The sequence below is a fragment of the Ursus americanus genome, chromosome 10, assembly GCF_024610735.1.
Source record: "Ursus americanus isolate L20-20 chromosome 10, mUrsAme1.1.p, whole genome shotgun sequence".
NCBI classification, from domain to species: Eukaryota; Metazoa; Chordata; class Mammalia; order Carnivora; family Ursidae; genus Ursus; species Ursus americanus.
In genome coordinates, this window is record NC_142136.1 from 9775171 (window position 1) to 9801696 (window position 26526).

At 36.3% G+C, this 26526-nt stretch overlaps 1 protein-coding gene across 1 annotated transcript in view; it reads right to left on the reverse strand.

Moving 5' to 3' along the window:
- Positions 1-26526, reverse strand: part of ITGBL1 (integrin subunit beta like 1) — a 204818-nt gene that overhangs the window by 23142 nt on the left and 155150 nt on the right. Inside the window, exon 10 of the mRNA XM_045812767.2 lies at positions 384-500. Within this exon, the coding sequence (XP_045668723.1) occupies positions 384-500 (117 nt within the window). The remainder of the gene's footprint in view (positions 1-383; positions 501-26526) is intronic.

The following is a 26526-nucleotide window of genomic DNA, read 5'->3' on the forward strand; positions in this document are numbered from 1 at the left end:
TTTTAAAGATTTTGATTTGAGAGAGAGCTTAAGCATGAGTGTGGGGGAGGGGCAGAGAGAGAGCGAGAGCGACAGACAGACAGGATCCCAAGCAGACTCCCCACTGAGCGCGAAGCCCAATGCAGGGCTCGATCTTAGGACCCTGAGATCATGACTTGAGCCAAAACCAAGGAACAGAGGTCCAACCAACTGAGCCACCCAGGTGCCCCAGAGTTTCCTTTAGAAGAAGAAGAAGAAGAAGAAGAAGAAGAAGAAGAAGAAGAAGAAGAAGAAGAAGAAGAAGAAGAAGAAGAAGAAAAAGAAGAAGCAGCAGCAACATGAGAAAGGCAGGCCACATGGCTGCAGGTGGGCAGCAGGCGGCGGAGAACGTGAGGAGCACTCACCCCCACAGACGGTGCCGTCCAGGCCTTCACAGCGGCGGTCGTCGCACTCGCACGTCTTGCCGTACACCCTGCGGTCTCCCGGAGGGTAACAGGTGCACTTGCCGCATTCGCATTTACCTGCAAAACGCACAGGGAGAGCACACGGCTTACAGAGTCCCGGAATCGGCTGGGCTTTCCTAGCACACAAGCACACGGTGAAGCCCTTCCACGTGGCGCCTGGTAATAGCTCGGCAAATAACTTTTCTTACCTGCCTCCGGTAAGCTGAACACCAAGCACAAGAGCCACGGAGGCTGGCGGAGCGGGGGAGAAGAGGGGGGCTGGAGTGACACTTGTTTCATTCATTTCTGAAGACTAATTCAGTTACGAAACCCTCTGGGTATTTCATATTTAACTTCGGGTGATACCAAATTGTATATATTTTGACATAATTGAGTATAATGTCATTTTAAAAATATTTTTATATATTTGTATTTTGGATCTATCTGCCACATAAGAAAAAAATGCTCATAGGTACATTTCAAGGCAATGTTTTATGACTATAGGTGCCAATTTTATAATTTATAGAACTAATTTTACCATGGAATGCATATCAAAGTGCATGGCCTAAATGCCTTTATTATTCTTGACTTAAAAATTTAAAGTATTAACATTTTTTTGAATGAGTTTGGTTCACAATTTGGGAATTCCTTAACTATTACCATTATGGCTGTCATCATTATTTCTTGGGCTGTAACTCTGTGCCAAACACTATAATTCTTTCAATTCCATCATTTTGTTTTCACCGTTCCACTCACTGACTAGCATTATCATTATCATTTTACGAAACAGGAAACAGAGACATACCGAGGCCAAGTTCCTTTCCATGGTGAACCGGCTCATAAGGAATAGATTCAAGAATTTACATCCATCCTCATTAACCTTAAAGTTTGTGCACCTAACCATGAATGCAGACTGCATCTTAACATACCCAACATGGCACCACGAGGCTATGAGAAAGAAAATTCCTTTTGCCTGAGGAATTGGCGCTGTCTTGGCAGACATTCATCTGGGTGACTACCCTGAGACATCTGTTACTCTCTGTCATTAGCCCAACCATCATAATTACACACCCACTGAAATGATCATAAGATGCCTCGGGGCTGACCCTGCAATGTTGTTAGTCATTCTGGTGCTGCATTTGTATCTTGTTAAAGAAATTCTGAGTTGGTAGATGATGGAAGAAAGGAAAATTAGTATTTAGAATCATATAATTTCAGAGCTGTAATTAAAGATAATCTAATGCAGTGATTCATAATCTTTTCTGGCAGAAGTGGTAGGGTCACTGTCCCTTTGAGAATCTGGTGAAAGATATTGCAATAGATAGTGTGGTTCTGGCTGCTCTTCAGCTGGTCTCTCTTCCCACTTGGAGACAGGCCCAAGTTCGGCAGGAGGCAGAGTCCCTCTCCTTCCCCGGTGATACTCCCTCTTCCTATACCTTGGTGGACAGAGGAGGGACCCAGCAGACACTCTTGGCCAGGGCTTTGCTTCTTGAGGGTGAAAGCAAAGACACAGGGTTTATGGCAGAGGAGCAAGAGCAGTGAGAGTCCAGGAGCGGAGGAGCTCGGCACACAGTCAAAGGTAATGGCAGCAGGGGCGAGTGTTAGCAGGGCCTGGCTGCTCCGGGTGCCACATGACCTGGTTGTCCATGCTTGCTCTCTGCATCTAGACCCTTCTCATAAAATCCTTCTTTATCCCAGTTAATGAAGTTGGTCTCTGTTGTTCACAGACAAGAAGTCTAACTGGTAGACCTCAGATCTCTCCTTGGAAAAATATGCCAGCACACATTTATTTTTTGTAAAATGTCAGGAGGATCCATGACTTCCCACAGTGTATTTAATAGAAAAGGAAACCCAACCAAGCTGAGGCTGACTGATCTAAGGCCAGAGAGGTAGACAGTAGCAACTTTGGTGCTGGAACCCATTTTTCTGAGCCCCAGTGACCTTCTGGTGTCCATAAACATACTCACCCTCATCATGGTGTGTGTGTGTGTGTGTGTGTGTGTGTGTGTGTGTGTGTGTGAATGACAACAAAAATCCGGACTGTGGAGACACAGAGACTAACTATGCACCATGAGCAGTGCAACCATGTATGGTTAACTAGTCCTTCATGGACAGATATGGGAAACATCAACCACAATATTTGTAAGAGGGAATGCAGTCCTAGTTATCAAGTCAACATAGATTTTTAAGTTTGAGGGTGTATGTGTTTATGGTGACAATTTTACTAACATTTTAAGGCATTCAGGAATTTTCCTGGATATGCATTATTGGTTTCTGTGCCTTGGAAAAGATGGTCCAAATACCAGCACATGGGGTCACCTAGGTGGTGCAGTCAGTTAAGCGTCCGACTCTTGATTTCAGCTCAGGTCATGATCTCAGGGTTGTGAGATCAAGCCCCACGTTGGGCTCTGTGCTGGGCGTGGAGCCTGCTTGGGATTCTCGCTCTCCCTCTGTCCCTCCCAGCTGCTTACTCTCATGCTCTCTCTCACCTTCAAATAAATAAATAAATAAATAAATAAATAAATAAATAAAGGGCGGCATATGTGTTCAGATATCTACATTTCATTGTTTTCATCATGGATAATTTGTCTTGTGTTTCTTCTATAAAGTTAGATCGCAAGGTGTTCATATTTGGTCCTAGGTCCATTTTTTCCCCATAGTAAATTGTAATTCATGTATCTTTTTCAAATATCAGAGTATAATTAACCACTTTGCAATTTGGGGTGTTTTTTTTGTTTTTTGGGGGTTTTTTTGGTCATGTATCCATTGGAGTTTTAAAAAGCTATATTAAGGGGCGCCTGGGTGGCACAGTCGTTAAGCGTCTGCCTTCGGCTCAGGGCGTGATCCCGGCATTCTGGGATTGAGCCCCGCATCAGGCTCCTCCACTGGGAGCCTGCTTCTTCCTCTCCCACTCCCCCTGTTTGTGTTCCCTCTCTCGCTGGCTGTCTCTATCTCTGTCAAATAAATAAATAAAATCTTTAAAAAAAATAAAAAATAAAAAATAAAAAAGCTATATTAAGCCAACAACTAGCTGAATTACTTTATAGATACAGCTCTAATACAGGTTATAGGCTATAGTAGCTCCATACAGAAAGAAAAAAAATCATAAATCAAGACAGACTAATGTATTATGTTTAGAAAGGTAAAGAAGAGTAAACTGTTCAGGCAGTCCACAGTTTAAAGAGCATTAGTTTGCTGTCTTAGTTCACAACTTTAGTCTAGTCACTACCAAGACATGTACTTTCCCAGTAAATTTCTACTCATCTTTCAAGATCCAAAGTAAATTTCACCAAATCCGTGAGGCTTGCACCCTCCTACTCGGCAGAATCAACTGCCTTCTCATGTGTCCTCATGATGTTTGGATCAGTATTTATTGAACAGATGCACTAAACAATAACCGTACGTGAATGGTTTAGTAATAATATTCCCACAACACATGAGCTTTAATGGTAGAACTCGAATTTAGAATTGGATGTCTCCGCCAGAATACACACACCTTTCCAATTGCCAGAAAGCCTTCATTTGTGTTTCTCACAGTTACATCAATAAAATCTGTCCCACAGCAAGCTCATCATCTTTATTTATAGATGTACTTCTCTTCCTATGTCCTGTTATCAGGAGAAGGTCACCGTCATTTGATCTGTCACCAAATCTTAAAAACACCTGATGACATAGTTGATTCCTTCCTTCTTTTAATGAACTATTCTTCTTCCAATTTGAAATTTCATGAGATCCACTTTTTTAAAATTTAAATTCAATGAATTAACATACAATGTATTCTAAGTTTCAGGTGTAGAGTTCAATGATTCATCAGCCTTATATAACACCCAGTGCTCATCACATCACGTGCCCTCCTTAATGTCCATCACCCAGTTACCCCATCCCACCTCTCCCCGAGATCCACTTTCTTAAAACATGTCTGTGATTATGTAATTGCCTTTCATGTGATAGTCCCACATAGACCTTCAAGGCAGAGATCAAGCTCCCCGACAGAGTCTCATGTTCAGAGACTTTGCTTTTTATTCCACTTCTTCTCTCCGCTGTGAGTTCTACCACTTTCTACAATCCGACCCACTGTTCAACAGCCAGCTCAGATCTCCTCTCCTCTATGAAACCTTCCTTGTCATCCCTATTCGGTTACCTGGAACACTTGTTCTTTCTTTCTGACCTCACAGTAATTTGTTCACACCACTAGATCACTGAATGCAAACCTTATACTGGATAAGTACATGCTTGAATCTGACCGCAAATACTGAACTCTTTGTCGTCCAGGCTGACAGTGAGATTTGTGTCCTGTTGGCAGCCAGCAAAGTTCTCTGTTGATGGAGTAGGAAACACTGACATACGGATTTATCGTTGCTTTTTTTTTTTTAAATAAGAAATTGAATCCAATCTCTTTTCTTTATTTGCTAAATATTATTTCCGTGACTGTTTTAGTGTTGTGAGCTATAAATGTGGCTTCTCAAATGACTGTCAATATTCACATAAGAATGAAGGCTAATGGAAGTTTGCATGTCTGGCCCTAATAAGTGCCATTTTATTTAACAAATTGAGAGGAAAATCTAAAGAAAGATATACTCAAAGAAATACAAATGAGACAAGTAATTTTTGAAAAGATAATTCAGGAACAGATGGAAAGGATAGAAATAAATACCTAAGAAATTACTTCAGTCAACATCATCAGTATCATCCAACCAAAACTTTCGTGAACTTTACACTGAGTCTGTCCATTCCTATTAAATTTTTAAAAAGCAGATAATCTTTAAGCACACACAAAAAGTCAGTCCAATGACATCATTTTGTAAGGGACTGCAATCCCTATGATTTTAAGGCTTATACATTAGCAAAGAGTCATGAGCCAAGGCAGATACCTAGAAGTTCTGATTTAAAAAGATTTTACTTTAATGTTTCAAATTTGACACTTTCATAAAATACAGAAAATCTCTAAGTCAAGACTGACAAAGTGCAGTATATAGTGCTATGTACAACTAGTCATTTTAGCAAATAAAATTTTATACCTCACTTTAAATATCACTTTTAATTTAAACTTTCTTACACTCACTAAAAGAGCTAAACGTCTTCCAAACATGTGCATATGTTTGCCTTGGAGTACAATTTTCTGTAAGTACCAGGTTAAAATTTAAAACCCTAATGCAGTTACTCCAAAATATTTCTCATATGAAATTCAGCAAATATGAAGAATCTGTTTTGTGCGAAGCACTTGATTAGATATGGGAGTAGAAGTCTAAACAAAAGTTATGTAAGTCTGTAATTTCTGCTATCCCATATAGCTTATTTCATTTCACTAGGTATCAACCCCAGATAAAAGTGTTGGAGAATGATATTTCCAAATATCACACACTTAATTGTTTTCAGCATTATTGGCAAAATTTACTATTCTTATTATGAAACTGAAAGGTCAAACATTTTTAATATTTGTTTTAATAGAAAATTCATATGGTCCATAGACATTTGAAAAGATACTTCCTTCTTAATCATATGGGAAATGCAAACTAAAACCATAATGACATTCCATCCCCAACCAATCAGATTAGCAAACATTTAAGAACTGACCATAACAAGTTTTGGAAATGGTCTGGAAACACAGGGGATATATTTTACAACTGGTGGAAATATAAATTGGTAGCATATTTTGGAATCCTGCTTAGCATTATCTAGTAAAGTCAATATGCATAATCTATGAACCAGCAATTCAATTCTTGGTCATATTCGCTGGAGAAAAGTATACTTGTTTGTACTGGGAGATGTTCCAGAACAATCATAACAATGCTATTCCTAATAGTCTCAAAAGGGACTCAAATGTTCTTCAATAGCAGAATATATAAATCTCAGTTATATTCTTAAGTGGAGCACTACATTAGAGTGAAGGGAGCACTTGCCACATCATACCTAAATCTTCAGAACAGAATATAGAGTGCAAGAAGTCAGCCACAAAATGACACATATTGTTTGAAATATTTCAAAACAGACAAGTCTAAACACCATAGTGTTTGGGAATATATATGTAGTTGCAAAACTTTAAAGAAAGGCATAGAACACCTTCAAAGTGAGAATAATGGTTATCTTTTCAGAGGAGGGTGTATGTGGTCATTGAGGAGGGGCAAGTGGGAGCTCTTGGGATCCTGGAATTATGCTACTTTTGCACCTGGGTGAAGGTTTGGTGTGTGATTACTTTACAATGATTCATAATGTTATAATTAATATGGTATATACTTTCCTGGGCATACTGGATTATTCATGAAACAAGGTTGTATAACCAGTGAGCTATGTTGCAAAAAAAAAAAAAATCAGTCCCTTTACTTAACTCATTCATTACAACTAAATAAACTGCCAATGTACTGAACATTTAAATGTAAAAGTTTAAAACATAAAATACTGGACAGGAATGTAGGTGGGAATTTTCATAACCTTCGGGTAGGAAAGCATTCAAAACATGACAATGAACCAGAAACATAAAAAAAAATCAACAAGTTTGACCATAAACAATAATTAAAAACAAAACAATATTTAAAACAAAAAATAATGTAAGCAAGACTGACACATAAATAATAAACTGAGACAAAATATTTGCACAAATAAAACAGATAATAAGAAATGACTATATATATAAGCTCATATATAAATAACCAATAATGTACACCCACAAGAAAAATAGACCAAGGACAAAAAAGGATCATTCACAATAGAAATAATACACAATGACCATTATCAATAGTAAATTATTTATATCACTTAGTAAATCTCATGGAAATAAACTGCAAATTTAAAATAATTATACTTTGAAGGAGAGTCACCTGGTTCACTAAAATACTTGAAAATTCTGAAATTTTTAAGTTGATAAGGTTTTACCTGATATAGCCTAGAGAAACCCTCATTTATGGTGTTTTGGGTTTTGCTTACAAGATGCTTCAAGGTATATGCAAATAAAATAACATTATTTTAATACTAAGAAGTGGGACTAAGTAGGACTGTCATGCTACATACAGGGTAACTCTGTACTACTAAATTATAAGATGAAATAAAAGAACAGCTTGATACCTTTATAAAGGTAGATTGCCTCATTTACATTTTTAGCAAATGAAAGATGAAAACGAATGAAATCTGGCCATTTGCAATCATGCAGATAGAGCTACAGTGTATTATGCTAAGCGAAATAAACCAGTCAGAGAAAGACAAATACCATGATTTCATCATATGTGAAATTGAAGAAACAAAACAAATGAAAATAGGGGGGAAAAAGAGAGGGAGGCAAACTGTAAAAGAGACTCCTAACTATAGAGACTGAGGGTTGCTGGAGGGACAGTTGGGGGGGGGGGGATGGGCTAGGGTGACGCGTATTAAAGAGGACACTTATTGTGATGGACACTGGGTGTCGTGTGTAGGTGATGAATCACTATATTGTATACCTGAAACTAATATTGCACTCTATGTCAACTAACTGGAATTTAAATAAAAAATTTGAAACAAAACCCCCAGCCTTATTGATTAATTTCACTAGTTTTTATCCTTATTAACTGCCAGAGCACAGTTATGGTAGAAACATACTTTTAATTATTTCATAAAATTGGAGAGTGTTAGAGATGGAAAATGATGGAGGACGATCAAATCCAACTAGCCCTACAATTTATGGATGAGGAAAATGAACTCTGGGAGTGAGATATCATGTGACTTTCTTCAGGTCACACAATGAAAAGGGATCCACAGGTCATCTCTCAAGGTCACAGAATGAGTGAGGGGATGGAAAGGTTAACTCGTTCCTCCGTCATTTCTAGAACTATCGTTGATTATACTTTTTAATAGTTAGGGATGCTTGGGTGACTCCTAATGAAAATGGAGCGGTATCTGTAAGCATTACCTGAAGAAAAGGTAGTCAGCTCTTGTACAAGCTAGTTTTCCAAAAACTAATATAAGGCTAATGATGGAAAATTGTGAAGATGAAGGTGACATTTGTTTTTCAGGCTATATATCTCTTCCTCCTTTCCTTCTTTCTTCCCCTCCTATTCCTCCTCTAGTCCTTTGTCCCCCAACCAACCTCCCCCACCCCTCTCTCTCATACATACACACACACACACATACACACCATACTTGTTCCCTCCCTCTTTCTTCGGGGTATTTCTTTTCTTCTTGGATTCCTTTTCTTACACAATCTTAAACGTAACAAATCTCTCAGTCTTTAGACCTTGCCTTCTCCTTCTATCATTCTCTTCAAACTTTCCTTTTTAAGGTGTCATCTCCACAGGGCACAGCCTTCAAATCATCAGGGACTAGTTACTATATGCTAGATGAGGAGATACTAAGATAAACAAGACAGATGCTATCTCTAATTTCATGGATTAACAGTTAGGGAAGAGTCCCTTCATGAACGAATCGGGTAAATCCATACTTCATTAGGTGTTAATGACCAATTGAATCTTCTCCATCACCACTAGTAATACGCTTGTGCATTTGTGAAGGGGTACGAACATGGAATTTTCAGATACCACATGGTAGATGTATGGACTAGACTGAAAACATCTCCAGAAACCATAACTGAAAACACAGCACACAGCCACACACACAAATCATTTCCCATTTGAGGGGTTTAGGTGGAGACTGATTCTCACCTCCTTCAAGCTACACCACATAGAAGACACATGTTCTTGCTCAAGAATAGATGCAAGTGGGCTCATCAGCCTCGAATATCTGCATCAATGTCATCACCCCCTCATTCACTCAACAGACACATTTTGAATATCAACTATGGATTAAGGATTATGTTAGATACTGAAGATACAAAATTAAGGACATTTAAAAACTTTTAACAGTGGGGAGAATAAAGGAAAACACAGGAGCACACACACCTGGCAGGGTTAGAAAAAGTTCCTGGTAAAGGTGACCTGGGAATGAGTCTCAAAGTGTTTGTTAAATGTCAGTAAGGTAAAGAGAAAGGGAAATACATTTTATGGCACTGATACAACTAAAAGCATGGGCTCTGACATTAAATAAATCTAGATTCTAATCTTGGGATGTCCACTCTTTAATGTAATTCCTTGGAAGACCAAGTTAAACCTAATTTGTCATGGCTGTGTGATGGGAATAGTAATAAAACTGATGACAAGGTTATTGTAAAGGCTAAGTGTTGTAATGCATATAAAGTACATAGGACAGGGCCTGTTATATGGTTAGTGCCCAATAAACAATAGATACTATTTACATTTTTACAATAGAAAATATGTTGGGAGGCTTGCATCTCAATTACTCACATAAAATCTGTTCCTTTCCTATTCCATTTCTCTAGACAAACAAACAAACACCTGTATTTCCTGATCCAGAGTGAGATTAACTAGGAAGAGCACTGTATTATCGGATGCACCTGCCGGTGTGGTTAAGAGCAGGCGCACTCTCTATGACCTTATTTTCTTTCACTTTTTAAAATGATAAAAACCACACTTGCAGTGCACGCTCAATAGCTAGATAGTAATTAGAGGCTCACATTAGCACTTTACTAACACAGTCCTCTTTTGCCCAAAATAATAGGTTTACCATAGCAACCTGATTGCACTAGAAAAACTCCTGCCAAATGCATCCTAAGTTCTCCTGAAATTTCTATGAGAAGGAATTAAACACTTGAGAACTATAATATTCTGTACCATTTCATCTAAGTACAAATATTTTTGTGTGTGAGAATGAAGTAATCTTCCATCAGACATTTGAAAGTGAAGAGGCACCTTTCACCTCCCATTTCAAAATGGGTGCTGAGGCTTCTTATAATTCAAGCCACATTGACATCACAATTACCAGCCAAGGAAGAGTTGTTCATGACTTTTAGAAACATGGATAAATGTCAATTCTTCTGTTTGTACTTTCTTTGTACACAAGGATTAAAGTAATCAGTCATGGACTATGTGAGGAAAGAAGACATTTAAGCAAACATAGCACTAATATAATTTTCTGTTGTCTGCCCTACAGTGTCTAAAACTGAAAATGGGAAATTGGTATACCAGGTGTCACTTTTCTCTAAGGATTTTCCAATATATTGAACAAAGTGTCTCAGAGGCTGTCTATAGACCTCTAAATTAGATTATCTCATTATTTCAACCTTAAGATCATTTCTAAAATAACAGTTACTCAAGATTCATTTTTTTCTAACAAATACCTATAAGTTAGGGAGCAATATCACACTCATTTGCCAGAAACCAAGCAACAGGTCTAAGGTTAAAAAGTCAGTCAATGAGTGAAGTTAGGAAATGTGCTACTTAAGTAATTGATTAGTGTGTCCCATCATGAAGTGGTCAATATCAATTAAAACAAGAATCTCTTTCTTCCTGGCTGATGAACCCATTAACTAGACAATGGACAGTATCTTGTTTCAGAAACAAGATTTAGGGATTCTGCAAACATAAATGCTATCACATTCAAGCCTATTCTTGGTATTGACTTTAATTATTCCGTGCCAGGTCATACATAAACACATGCAACTATAATTCACCATGAAAGACTCTTTGGGGAAAATGCCTTAAGACAGTCACAGGCAACAAATGCCATTCACCAGTACATGTGCTGTGGCTGACAGAATCGGAGAAATGTTTTTATGGAAAGTCTTTTGAAAATAAACTTTATTTGGGCAATGGAAGGGTAGCATAGAATCAGGCCATAGTCACTTTGAAATTCTTGGTTTTTGTCACTCTCAAAAAAAAAAAACAACAAAAGTACTTCCTTAATACACTTTTCAGGAGTGCTAATTAAATTGATTTGAAATAAGTGTGAAATTTCTTCCCACATCAGGTATAATTAGGAAATTTGTTCAGCAATTTGAACAATGAGATCCATATCACAAAACATAATACATTTTCCATCAACAAGGTAGGCTTTTAAAATTAAGAAAAAATAAACCAAAAAGAAATATTTTCTACTGATAACTTAGTTTGTATTTTTTTTAAGGTTTTATTTTTTTATTTGAGAGAGATAAAGCAAGAGAAAGCATAAGCTGGGGGAGAGGAAGATGGAGAGGCAAACTCCCCTCTGAGCAGGGAGTCTGATGCGGGGCTGGATCCCAGGACCCTGAGATCATGACCTGAGCCAAAGGCAGATGCTTAACTGACTGAGCCACCCAGGTCCCCCAGTTTGTATTATTTTTTGCTTCTATATTTAATAATATTGATTTCTGCGAGTCCTAAAACATTAGAGAAAACGTTGTGTATACGTATAAGTGTATACATATATGAAGATGTGTATGTAAAGTACATTTAAATTTGAAGGTGACAGAACTCCATGTGAGCAATTTATCCTCAAATGGTTCATGTAAAAAAGCTCTTCACACTATTCCGAAGTCTTCTAAGTTTGAAATTATTTAAAAATAAAAATATTTAAAAATTTAAAAATATGTAAGTAAAACTCTAGACATAATGTATCTATGTAGCTAAATTTAAAAAAAATAAAGTCTTATCAATAATTATGCATATACCTGCCCACGTGTTTTACATTCAGTTTTGGGAAATATTCTTTAACATCATATTCAGGATTTCAGCCAATTTATTCAATAAAGCAGTGTCAAACATATGCAGAGCCTGGGAACTGCACAGCCAAAAATGTCAGAAATTCAATAAACTTAAAATTTATAAAAATAGTAAACTTCCTTTAACTTTGGTATTTTACAGCACAGTTAGCATAATCAGGATTAATAGGTAAGAGTAGCAGGGAAACAGGGCTTAATATAATGTAATAAATAACATCCTACCCGTCAGAGTAGTCCATAATGGAATGCACTACCATGGCAAGGTGTAAGCTCTCGAAGAAGGGAATCTTTGATAAGAGTTAAGAGTTTGTGCTCTGGACTCAGAAAGACCTGAGACAGAATTTAATACTGACCACTTATATGCTCTATAATCTAGGGAATAGCTTAACCTATTGATTTAAAAATTTTCAAAATTGGGAATACCTACTTAATAATTTTCTCTAAAGATATGGAAATAGAATGCTATTTTTAAGTATTACTAATAGTTTGAATTTCCTAAGTACTACTATATTTGTTTGTGGCACAGTGTTTCCACAAATAGACCCACATACATTATGTTATATATTTCTTATATCATTGGAAATAGTATTTCATTTTTCACTGCTAATATGTTTCTACCTCAGTATGAAATTCCACTTTCTTTTTTTTTTCCCTGCCAACAATATATCTCAGATAACTCATGGTTTCTATATTAAGTAATGCTACTTCTTTAAAAGGTATTTTGTATTGACATTAGTTTTCAACAAACTTCTATTGCACCTGAAATTCTTATCTCCATTTTGTCTCTAGCCTCAGCGATAATTATTCACTAGCAAAAATTCAATATATGAGATTAAGTCAAAGGCTGCCAAGACAGCCTGATTTAACTGGCCAAAATCCTAAAGAAAAAGACCATAGGGAAATAAGTTCTAACTTCTATGCAAACAACCCCCTTCCTGCATTTGTCACCTCTGACCTGAAACTTTTTAAGGCAAGAAGAAAGCAACATCTAAAAGATGAATAAACTAAATAGAGCTCTTGAATTTTCATCTAACTAGAAAAATAGTAATTGGGATTCAGGGACCTTGAAAGAGGGCATTGATAAACATCACATAGATGTCCCAAGTTTTCACTTTAGAAGTCATTTCCATCTCTAATTGGACTGAGGTTATCTAACTGCCTTTGCACGTCTGCCAGAAAAAAAAAAAAAAAAAAAACTCTGCAAGAAGGACAATATCACTCACAAAATTCTACCAATTTTATTAAACTGTATTTATGCTTAATAACAACAAAAAATAACAAGTATGTCAAGAGACAGGGCAGAAGGACCAGAAATCAAAAAGAAAAAATAGACAACAGAAAGAGATCCAAAAATGATAGAGGTGACTAACCTGGAATTGTCAGTAATGGACTTTAAAATAACTATGATTAATATATTCAAAAAATTATATTACTAAATGGAGAAAATCACCAGAAAATTATATGTAAAAAAATAAATGGAAATTCTGAATTAAAAAATATAGTAAATGAAATTAAAACCTGAATAAAGATATTCAGTGGTAGATTAGACACAGAAGAAGAGAGGATTAGTAAACTGGAAGTAGGTCAGTAGAAAATACCCAGACTGAAGCATAGAAAACAAAAAGAATGAGCAAAAAAGAGCATAAGAGACCTACTGAACAGGAAATAATCTCTCATGCATCTAATTGGTTCCCAGAAAGAAAAGACATAATGAGGCGGAAGTAATATTTTAAGAAATAATAGCACAGTTATGGGCTGAATTGTGTTGCCCCAAAGTTCACATGTTGAATTCCTAATCCCCAGCTCTGAATGTGACTACATTTGGAGACAGAATCTTTAAAGAGGTAATTAAGGTTAAATGAGGTCATTCAAGTGAGATTTTATAAAAGAGAAGATTAGAACAGACACACCAAGGGAAGATCATGTGTAGACACAGAAAATATGCTCATGTACAAGCTGAGGAGAGAGGCTCTCAGAAGAAAGCAACTCCGATGATACTTTGATCTTGGACTTAGAGACTCTTAGACTCTGAGGAAATAAATTTCTGTCATTTAAGCCACCCACATGGTAGCACTTTGTTATGGCAGCCCTAGTAGACTAATATAAGTGCCCAAAGAAATTGAGCTACAGATTCAAGAAACTTCATGAAGCTTAAGGAGAATAAACATAAAGAAAGCCACAAAACTTAGGTGAGACACAGCATAGTCAGTTGCTGAAAGCCAAAGAGAAAGTCTTAAAAGTAGTCAGAGATAAAAAGATGCATTACCTTAAAAAAAAAAAAAAAAAAAAAGGCAAGAAGACTGACAATTGAAAAACCAAAATAAAATGCTTAAGCCAGTTGGAAATGGAATGACATCTCTAAAATTCTGAAAGAAACTGTCAAATTACAGGGGCATCTGGGTGGCTCAGTCATTGAGCGTCTGCTGTTGGCTCAGGTCATGATCCCAGGATCCTGGGATCAAGACCTGTGTTGGAATCCCTTCTCCGTGGAGAGCCTGCTTCTCCCTCTCCCACTCCCCCTGCTTGTGTTCTCTCTATCGCTGCCTCTCTCTGTCAAAAAAATAAAATCTTTAAAAGAAAGAAAGAAAGAAAGAAAGAAAGAAAGAAAGAAAGAAAGAAAGAAAGAAAGAAACTGTCAAATTATAATTCTATGCCTAACAAAAATATCCTTCCAATTTGATTACGAAATGAGAACACTTCCAGACTAACAAAAATTAAAAGAAGTCATGACCAGATGAGACTTATCAGAAGAAATATTAAAGAAAAAAGTTCCCCACACACAAGGAAAATGATCCAAAATATAAACACTACAATAAAGAAATGAAAAATAAAAAATAAATACAGGGTAAATATAAATGAAAAAAGTCTATAGAATTAAAATAATGTCTCGTAAAGGTCAAGGTCTAGAATTTAAATTTCATGATGCTAGAATAATCTTGACAACAAAAATCACACAAGGACATTATAGGAAAAGGATGTTACAAATCAATCTCTCTCATAAACTTTGAATTCAGCCATTTTCGAAAAGATTCCTATCCAAATGGGTTTAATCTAGGATTAAAGACTTAGTTTAACATTTAAAAGTCAATCAAAATATTTCATCACCTTAACAGAAAAAACATTATCATCTAAATAGATGCATATTAAATATTTGTTAATATTCAAAACTTGTACACGCAAAAAAAAGGGAGTAAAAGGTAATTTCTTATTTTGATGATAGTCTAAAATATATCTGTAGCTAACATAACATTTAGAAGTAAAATATTGAAAACATTTTCCTGAAGATTGGGAGCAAGACAAGACTGTCCACTATTTCTATTTCTAATCAATATCATACAGACGTGTTATATAGTGCTCTAAGGTAAGAAAAATAATTAAAAAGCATAAAGAGAGGATGAAATAACACTGTCACTATTCAAATAGGGCATGATTATATTAGTAGAAAATTTTTAAAAACTACATATAAGCCATTAAAATTAGGAAGTAAATTTATCAAGGTCAGAAGACACAAGTGGTTAATATTTAAAACTTTAGTTGCATTTTAATATAGCAGGAACAAACACTTGGGACCTGAAATTTCTTTAAGGGTTTAATTTTTAATAACATAAAAAACAGAAAATAGGAATACTTGCGAAAGATGTCAAGACCTCTACACTGAAAACTATAAACTACCAGGTGAAATTAAAGAATATATAAATAGGAGGAATGACATGCCACGTTAATAAATTAGGACCTGAGTAGTGTTAATTCTCCAACAATTGATGTATAGATTTAATGCCCCCCAAAGTATTCAGGTATCATTAATGGTTTATAAATGCAAAGGGATGAATATAGCCAAAGCATCGTTGTAGAAGAAAAATGGGTGGAGAAATTTACAATACTGCATTTTAAGCCATATTATAAAGCTAGAGTATTTAAGAGCATATTGCTGATGAAGAAAAGATTAGATAAGTAGACAAATGGAACAAAATTAAAACACTGGAAAGAGACCTATAAAATATAAGGCCACCTGATTTATGACAGAGGTGATATTACAGTGTAGTTTGGAAAGGTTGATTTTTCAATAAAGGGTTTTATCTAGCCCGGATTAGTCACTTAGGCTTTTCACAAATTCAGTTGCTTGTCTCTATGCAAAGCTATTAGACTAAATGATCTCTAAGGTGTCTCAGGTTTAACTATAGAATTTCACTCACAAACCTTCAACAATTGTAGGTATCAGTCCTGTTTTCCGGTTAAATGTTCCAAATATGTCTGGTCAGGCTGCATAATTTCTTAGACTCTAATGGCAGTTACCACGGTATTACTTGCATTTTTTTCTCTAAGAATATTACTATGCAATGCACATAGAAACAATCATATGAACTCATTCAACTTATATTTAGATATTAAAATTGTTGCCCTCCATCACAAATAGAAAGCCAACTGCTTGTGACTCCCTTTAATTCAATTTCTTTTCTAGAGAAAGTAAGATAGAGAAAAACTTTCTACCATTGGCTATGAAGTAAAAGTAGTTAAGTATAGAAGCACAATTCCAAATGATGGCATTTACTGGGTCCATAAATGATCCAGATCTATGGAAATACAGAATTTCTCAAATTATGCCCTAATGATTATTGTCTGTAAAGGCAAAAAAAAAAAAAATGTGGTTAAAAGTCATGGAAACAGTTCAGAGACTGTGGGAAGGCACAAGAAAAAAATTGCTTGACCATCTTTTTCACTCTTTCAAGATAATTAAATACTTGGTCATAGGAGAGCCCATAGAATTTTCCACAGCTAAACTTGGCTGTCTAGAAAAATTGCATGATGGCCAAACAAATGAGGGTGCTCTATGTTCCTGGGACTCTACCAAATAAATGGACTCACTTGATTTTGATAAGAATATCAAAGGGGTAGTGTACAGATGGTGTGGAGGAAGAGAGGGAAATATGCTTTTAATTAAGGGAAGGGGAAGAGAAGGAGGGCTTTGAAAAAAAAAAAAAAGAACCTTCAAATTACATGTGATTACCTGTTTAGATTGGCAATGGAAAAAAAAATATCAGAAAATAAAGTCATTTGAAATGCAGGTCATTCATGCAAGCCTTCACATCTCCCTGACCTAGAAAACGTAGGATAAATAGTCATTTGTTTGGAATAGAAACTGAGCTTACTTTGAATCCCTTCATATTATGAGTTAAACCAAGCTTATGTGTCTCTCTCATTCAAATCTTCAATAAAATCAAAGAAGTGAATACAGGAAAATAAAAACAAAACAAAACAAAATCACATGTAATTGCTAATTGTCAAAAACATTCATGCCATTGTTTGAAAGCGATGTCTCCCTTGAAGTAACAGGAAATTGCAATATCAGCTCTGCAGTGAAATGACTTTTGCTTTCACCTGATGTATCAAAAGAAACAGACTTTTCAATCAGTCCTAGCAATAATAGTTAACATCGCTATTGCTAAAGCTATTCGGGGAATGAAACGAGGTAATAAAAGAGAACAAATAAAGCCTAAGCGATTAGATGCTTTAAACAATGATACATCTCACAAAAAGCAGTGCTGGAGGAACCCTGATTACTTCTGTCTTGAGTCATCTTTGGCTTCAATACATCTGATTGCCTGAGAGTCCAAATAATTGATTGCTTGCCCATGATGTGTTATGTAATGAGATATTGCATTAATTCCACTGGAAAATTTAATTTGCATATCCCTTTTTTCTTTTGCAGGAAAATGACAACTGCTTTGTGGGAAGGATACTTAATACACATTCAAAACTTATTCTCTTCCAAATCTAGTTTCTTGTTTCTCCTCCACTCAGTTTTCAATTTTATTTATTTTTTGGTGGGGAGGTGTGATTTTAAATGAGATTTTTATTTTTTTATTCTTATTTATTTATTTATTTATTTATTTTTTAAAAGATTTTATTTATTTATTTGACAGAGATAGAGACAGCCAGAGAGAGAGGGAACACAAGCAGGGGGAGTGGGAGAGGAAGAAGCAGGCTCATAGCGGAGGAGCCTGATGTGGGGCTCGATCCCATAACGCCGGGATCACGCCCTGAGCCGAAGGCAGACGCTTAACTGCTGTGCCACCCAGGCACCCCTTAAATGAGATTTTTAAAATTAATTTTCACTTTCTGAAATTTTGAAATATATTACAATGAAGTACACAGTATATAGCTTAGTTTCCAGCCATATGAACAGCAAATCATATATGGTACCTATAACAGAGTATTCTATTGCTGGGCTTGTGGGAAGTTATGTAATTTTCCAAGAAACCCAAAAGAAACCCAAAACCCGAAAACCCAAAAAACAAGTATCAGTGCTTTAAGCAACAAACGTAGAGAAGTTGAACTTGAGATTCCTTGAGTAATCCAGAAATGAAAAGAGGGATAGAGAGACCCAAGATCAGTCATATCCTCTGAGAACCTAACACAAATCTTTGCTGAAGAAAAGTGTACTGAATTTAGGCTTCAAGATTTCCAGAAATTAGGATATGTCATGTATAAACACATGATTGAAGACCAGTACATGCACACACACAAGGAAACAAACCACCATGAGCGAAAGTAGATACAACAAAAAAACCCAAAAATTAAACAAAACAAAACAGAACAAAAACCATTTTTTAGCTCTGTGCTACAAACTGGATATTGTCTAATTACTCATCTTGCCATGTTCTTTTGTGAAAATGTTTGTTATAGTTATTCTAATACCTGCATCTGATAAACCAATAACCGGGACATTTGTGCATTTATTTCTGTTGCCTGTTACTTATTTCCTTAGATCTGTTTCTTATTTCTTTGGCTGAATGTCATAAATTGTATATGAAAAGGTTACAGAGCCTCTGGATGATAGTCTTTTCCCCAGAAATAGTTACCTTCTTATAAGCACATAAAGCAATGTGTCTTTTCCCCGGGGACAAATGTCTGGCGGCATTTTGGGGTGTAATTATGAGTTGGAGGTGCTACCGGCATGTTAGTGGGGAGAGACCAGAGCTGCTGCTCAACATCTTACAAAGCACAGGACAGTCCCCATAACAAGAATCATCCAGCCCAAAATGTTCGCAGTGCTGCTAAAATACGTGAGGACAGACCTCCTTGATCTAATTCATGATAGCGCTCGCGAAACTGAGTTCCGTTATCCATCCCTTGTTTCCCGCTCCCCTCTCGAGAAGTGCAAACACACCAGCACCTGTGTTCAGCACACACGACATGTGACATACACATGCTCACGTGAAAAGCACTTCACCCAGGTCTACGCTTCACCCTTTAAGACCAATCATTTTCACCTCCTCTAAAAAGCACTGCTTGCTACTCCCTCAACCCTACATTTGACCACTACTTAAGGCTTGATTTCGGTATCCCTGAAATGTTTAAAATAGAACCTTGGCAGGGCTCTGATCTAACAGATACTGACTGATCTAAAATGTGCTCCATGGTGTTAAAGGCTGTTTTACAATTTTTTAATCTCAGCTGCTTATTTGCATCTTGAATTCAGTGCTTATGCAAGTCATTATCACTTCTGTGCCCCTACCTAAGACTCCCATTCACCATAGTTTTTAATGTATACTCCCATTATCCCCTATTTAAAAAAATCACTCTCTTACTTCCAAATCAAGACTTAAAAATTCACACACACACACACACACACACACACACACACACACACACAGGTATTAAAATACTGAGTGCCTTATACGTTTTAAGTTGGAATTCAAGTGGTCTAAAATGTATCAATATCAAAGCAATATCTAATAAATCAATACAGGATCAATGTAAATAATGAGAAAATACCTAAATAAAAGGCAATAAAATTCCCATTAAACTCAGCTCCAGGGGGTAATTACTGTTAATACGACAATGAACTTCCTTCTAGTCTCTCATCTACACCTGTTTTTACGTATGTGAGTAAACAATGTGATATAATTTTATCTAAAAGTATAACATAAATATTTTAGTTAGGAGCACTTTGAAAAGGATTCATTTTAATTAAGATCATTCTTCCAATAGCCTTTTCATGACCTAAACTATGGTTGGACTTAATCCCAAAATACGGTATTATTTTTATTTAAAGGAGCAGATATATCTAGTACCAGCCAAAACCTCTGATGCACATTTTGAATTTCCCCTGCTGACAGAATTTCAAGTGTGGATTAATTTACCTAAAGCTTGACTAATTGGCCATTCACTCCCAATGGAGGGAGACTGCTGATTTAGTCACTTAAAGCAGTAAGTAGGCCATCTCTAGGAGGAAAAAAAAATCCTCTTTCTACACTACTCTTTAAAAAGTGCCCCTGAACTCTCACAAATGAGCTTCTTTGTCTTGGTGCTACCCAAGGATAAGAGATAGATGTAGGGGCCTGGGGAACTCTTTGCTCCCTTCACTCAGGACTGTTCTAATGTAGATTAGTTAGTAGAGAACTTTATTATCTGTCAAGACAATCGTTAATATTCAAATATGTGGACAGCATTCTAGGTACTGTACAGAACATGGGGTGGGGGGAGAATGTCCAAAATCTAAATCGAACCGAGGATTCTATGAAGACTGATGGTCCCAAGGAGGAGAAAGATAGCCTCCAGTATGATCCCAATTTCCACAGAAACTGAACAGACCTCAAAATATTTTGTAACTGTAAAGAAAACCACTACTACGGTTTGGGTGAATTTGGCTAATGTGTAAGGGGAGTCCTACATAATAAAACAAATCAAAATGAAAGGAACGGACCCATATGTAACATGCAGGATGGGGAGAAGAATGTATCATAAGATGCTTTTTTATGATTTTTATTTTATGTGTGATGAGCAGGTGAAGAGGAAGGTAGAATCACACCCTTGGTTGTACGTGTTAGGCTTTGTTTGTAGACTTGGTATATGTGTTCAATTAGACTGTTCAGACAGGGTCAGTATATCATCAGATCAGCAGACAGGGGGCATATTTGATAAAGGCCTAAAACAACGAATTAAACGAAATGTTACTAATAAATAATTTTATTAAGAAACAAAAAGGGTAAATTCTCATGCAATTTGAATTAAAAACTGAAGATATACCAGGCTAAGCATAATTTTAAAAGCTCACTGATTTGACACAATAAAATATATATCAATTATATTCATATGCAAAGTTCAAACGAAATGGGCACTATATCAGCTTCATTATGTTTAAGACCAAGACAAGGCACTTTTCCTTTCTGCATGTGGGCTCATTTTCTACCAGCAGCAACACTAGAAACACAATCTAAACAACTTAACACTTTTGAGTTAAAGAGTAGCCTGAATATATGTCTAAGATGTTTCTTATTGACAGAAAAAAGGCGGGGGGAGTAAATAAGAAGCATATGAAAATAGATTATGCAGACTTGGAGTTGCAATAAAAATATTAAGCTGCCCAAAGAGCGTATTCAATAAGGCTGAGGGTTAGTTCCCCATAAAGGAAAGGAAAATGTCAATTATTACACACAAATTGGAATATGAGTATATTCTGAAAAGTAGGATATTAAGCTGGTGATTCTTATATTCCTCTATGAATATACATCACATTTTCTGGATAATAAGGTTTCCAACTGCTTATCTTAAGGGCACTGTCAGGTATCACCTGTGGCAATCCATAGGGAAGGTCACGGCCACCGTAACAAGAACCGCCACCAACCATCAGCTCACATCCCACAATGGGGCACATTCATGAGAGGTTGTGACCATCTGATTTGACAATGGAGAAGCAAATGAATTTTAGAGGTAATAGTGGATGTTTTAAATGTAGGTAGCGAGATAAGATCTACTGATTAGTTTCATAGAAAGGGAAAGTGAAAATTGAGTTTACAGATACAGAAATATTAATTAAGAAGCAGAGGAGAGAGGAACTTAAAATTTTCAATGTTTCCTTCCCGTATACATCAGATGGTTCTTAATTCCGGTTCTGTGACTTTTCTGCTTTATCAATGTTTAATCGCATTTGTAGGAACAGGAGAATTATAACGGGTCTTGCATTTTCTGAGGATAAATTATTAGTGCATTAATTTGACTAAATTTATCTTGTCTACCACCTCGCTTTTTATTACAATGAAATAAGCATGTCTAACGACTGCTTTTTTGCAATATGTCCATTCCTCCCACATTAGAAAACAGAGATCAGATAAACCAACATCTATTGCATGCCATCAATCAAAACGGCAATTTTGGAATGCCCATTTCCTTCTCATACATTCTATGTGTTTCCCAGGGAACACCTCCTGAACCTTCTACTTTTTTTCCATCTAGAAGTTGATACGTTCAAATAATTATAACAAAGCAATTGTAGGGGAGTGGCCATTCAGTGAGACCTTCGTTGACTTTAGACAAATGGTTTGGTTTTTTTTTTTCCATGTATTTTCCACTGATCAGTTCTGGGACTGAAATCGCTGAAAATGTCCTGAGACTCCACGTCTGCAAGAAAACAGTCCTACCCTTTTTTGCAAGTGAGGCAATGACTTACAGGGTTTAGGTAATTTACTCGGAGTCATGCAGTCCGTAATGGTGAAGCCAGGATTCAGTCTAACATCTGGCTTACTCAAAAACGTGTATTTTAAATCACTAGGTTATACCTATTCTTTATTTTGCACAAATGCCCAAAATAAGTAATTAATAGTATCAACATAAAACGTATTTCTTGTTTTTCAAAATGAAATAAGGGTCATGATATAAAAATCACTCTCAATGCAAAGGGAGGTACTGGGGAAACATCTAACACAAATACCCAAGTATCTCCTATAAGGTATAGGAAAAAAGCTTTCTCCTATGTCCTTACGAACACATTCTCAAATCACTCAGTTCATTTGAGAAACAAACTAACCTATTCATTCTACATTTCTTGTTTTATTATTCAAGCATAAGGGCATGTGATGTGGTATTAGTTTCAGGTGTGCAACATACTGGTTCGACAATTCTTTACTTATTCACTGTTCATCACGAATAGCACAGTCACCATCCGTCACCACACAGTGTTATTACAATATTATTGACTGTATTCCCTATGCCGTACTTATCTCCAAGACTTATTTATTTTATAACTGGAAGTCTGTGCCTCTTAATTCCCTGTATCTATTCACCCATCCCTCCACCTACCCTATTGCTTCTTCTTAAAGAAAATAAGGCACACCTCTAAGGCAGTTAGTATACATCTGACAAAATATAAAACCATGGTGTGAGGCATTAATTATATTTACTCCAATCACAAACATCCTAGGTATTTGAGGATCCGACAAGAACACCGAGGCCCACCAGCACTGTGAACCCAAGGGAGCCATGCACTTTTAGGAAAACAGCCAATGGCATCTCCTGGTCTCTTACATTCCCATTCTCCTGTCTCTACTCCTCAGGCATCCAACACTTTATTGGGCTGAACAGACCACGAAGCCTACCCGTTACAGCACAGTACAATAAGCATGTGGCAAAAGAGGCTGGGGGGACAGAGATCGGATCAGCTTCTTGGAAAAAGTGGCACCTGCAGTGAGTTCTAGAGTCAGCCTGGGCAGGTGTGGGAGAGGAAAGGCGTCTGGACTTTTCTCCAGGCTTCATACACTTCAAGCTGGAAAATTAGAAAATGAGACTTGGATTCTGGCAAGATTGACTTGACAGCAGTATGGAGAACACATAAATCAATGTGCACAAGACAAGTATCAGAGGAACCAGGTGGCAGGTTCTTCCAGCAACACACTGAGAGATGAGGATCTGTGCTAAGGTTATGACAGCGCTGTGCAGGGGATCGGACATTTCTTCACTGGACTGGAAAGGAGAATGTCCAGACAAGTACAAAATTCCTCCAGGAAATATTCTCATCCACAAGGCCAGTATATTAAATTATTTAAAAAATCTATTTCTAATTCAAACTCAGGTCTTCATGCTTCCATTTTTTTTTCACTTTTATTTAGGGACCCTACTTACCTCGGTCTTATATTCTAAATGAGAAACAAAGAAATATACGAGTAGAAAAGTAAATATTTAATATAAATTCTCATGTAAACAAGCCAGCATACAAGTTGCTGATTTCAGGACTTTATTGTGTGCTTCTTCCCATAAATAATGTGAAGACACATCACTTGTGTTTTGAGTGATTTCTTGGTTCACAACAATGGTCTCATTTCAGAATTCACCATAAAAATATGAATCAGAGAAACAGATGTGTTTTCACATTTGAATTTCAATAAAAATTAAAAACCTGTGAACAACAAAAGTGAGCAGATGTTCAAAAGCCAACAAGATTCTAAAAGGAAAATTATCCATTTTTTTCGATTCAGATGTATACTCCTCTTTATTAAAAAGATGTCTTGACCATAATTTTAATTATGGCTCTTCTTTTCAATCTTTACAATTTTATGTGGGTGTCTCCTATTTGTGGTGTATTAATTCCAGAGTCACTATAATATACCTACAGGAAAGTGAACAAATCATCAACGTATGGCTCAACGAATAAAGTGAACAAACGAAGTCACACCCAAATGAAGAAACAGAACACTACCCACACTTCCTGATATTCCTCTTCTGCCTCCCTCATCGGCCCCAAACATAACCACTAATCTGGCTACTATTACTATGGATCAGTTTTTTTGAAATTTGTGTAAATGGATCTTATGAGATATATCCTTTCATATCTACCGCTGTTGCTGGAATAAAGTTATACAACTGATCTTTTTTCTTATATTCCTGTGTTCTAGGAACTTTCCAAATTTATTTAATAACTTGAATGGTTTTCCTGAAATTGTTTTGGCAATCTATAGATATTGCTATATATACTCATATTCATGTCACTGGTGAACAATGATGGTTTACCTTCTTTTCCATCCCTTACGTCTTTTTATAATTTTCGTTCCCTTATATACTGACTAGGTTCACCAAAACAACGATGAATAGAAGTGGTAGTATTAGGCATCCTGTCTTCTTCCCAATCTCAGGGGACAAGCTTTAATTATTTCACCATTAAATACACGTTTTTCATTCTTTTTGACTGATCCTCTCTTTGGTTATGCCCAACCTGCTGTTCAGTCTACCATTAGAGCTCTTGCTATTAGTAACTGTATTCCTACATTGATTCTAAATATATGTTGAAATTCTGCATCTTGTCATCTCCCTTTGTAAACACAGATCACATAAACCTGCTTTTCCAGTGTCACCTACGGGTCCGTTACTATTGTCCACATTCCCAAATGGGTCTCACTTGCTGTAGCTCATCTGCTTTGTTTGCATGGACATAGTTTTACTGAGTATACAGGACATGGAAGAGGCTCGGAACAGTGTAATATTTCTCCTGAGATAATTTATCTTATACTCTAGCAGGCATCGACCCTAGAGGTAGATCTCTCCACCCCAATCAGGGACTGTGCTGAGTCCAATTACACTGTAATCTTTGCTGGGTTTGATCTGTCTCGGAGGCACCAACACTTCCAGGTTTCTATGAGGACACGGGATCCACATTCCCAGTGGATCCTGAAATACAAGGTTTGTCTCCCAAAGCATGATTCCCTGAAGTTCTAATCAGCTTGTTAGTCACTTTCTTCTTGGTTTCTTAGTTTCTAAACTTTCACTGCTCCTGAATTGGCAGGTGCCTTGGAAAGAAAACTAGAGTGGAATATTTGGCTCACTTTTCTGCATCTCCCTTATCTCCAAGATTTTGACCCCTCAAGTCCTGGCAGTCTTGGCAGCTTCCACCTTAAGTATTTTGTATCCATCCTTTTAAGATTCCAAGAAGTTCTGTCTTTTTATACCCAGACCCTCTGCTGGCTTCTCACCCTCCTTCCCTGTACAAGGTAAAAATCAGCAACAAGAATACCAGGTTAGCATCTAAATTAGCTTCTCTTCTCTTTGAGATCTCAGCTTCTCAAATCCTGATTGTCTCAACGGCATACCAATTCCTTCAAATAGACTTTCCAGGGTATTTATCCAGCTTTTCCTAATATTTGGCCACAGCATTGGTCTATTAAAATTATTTCATCACTATGAGAAATAAAACTACTTATTAATTTTTAAAATATTTATCGTGAATTCTTGCCACACAAAATCTTATATTGCATTACAAATAAATTATAGACAAACATTAATTTTTTTGATCACAGAGGGTTTTGAAAATAGAAAATATTAGATTAGGTAACTATTTCCATTACTACTGAAACACTTGCTTGACATTAATTGATTTCTGTAACTTTGGCAAGTAGAGATTTAAAAAACTATTCTCATAATCATGTAGCATTTTTGCTATCAGTGGTTCTAGAAATTGCCTTGTACTAGTTCAGTGAATAATAAATATCATGCTAACCAAGATATTTAATCATATTTTAAGTATTTAATGAATATAAATTTGAAAAATAAAAATAGTAATAACTTCTAAGTCCATCACTCAGAATGGACCACTTTTACATTTTTGGCCTGTTTGTTTCTATTCTTTTAAACAGATTATATACCATATATAATATTATCAAACTCATTAAGAATGTATTTTGAAACTTTCTTATTTTACTTATTATCCCATGACCATTGTTCATGTCTATCAATTAATTATCCTTTGAAAGCTATTTTTTTAGTGTGGCTCTGAATTCTACTGCATTTAACCATCTAATCCTATTGCTCGATATTTAGGTTATT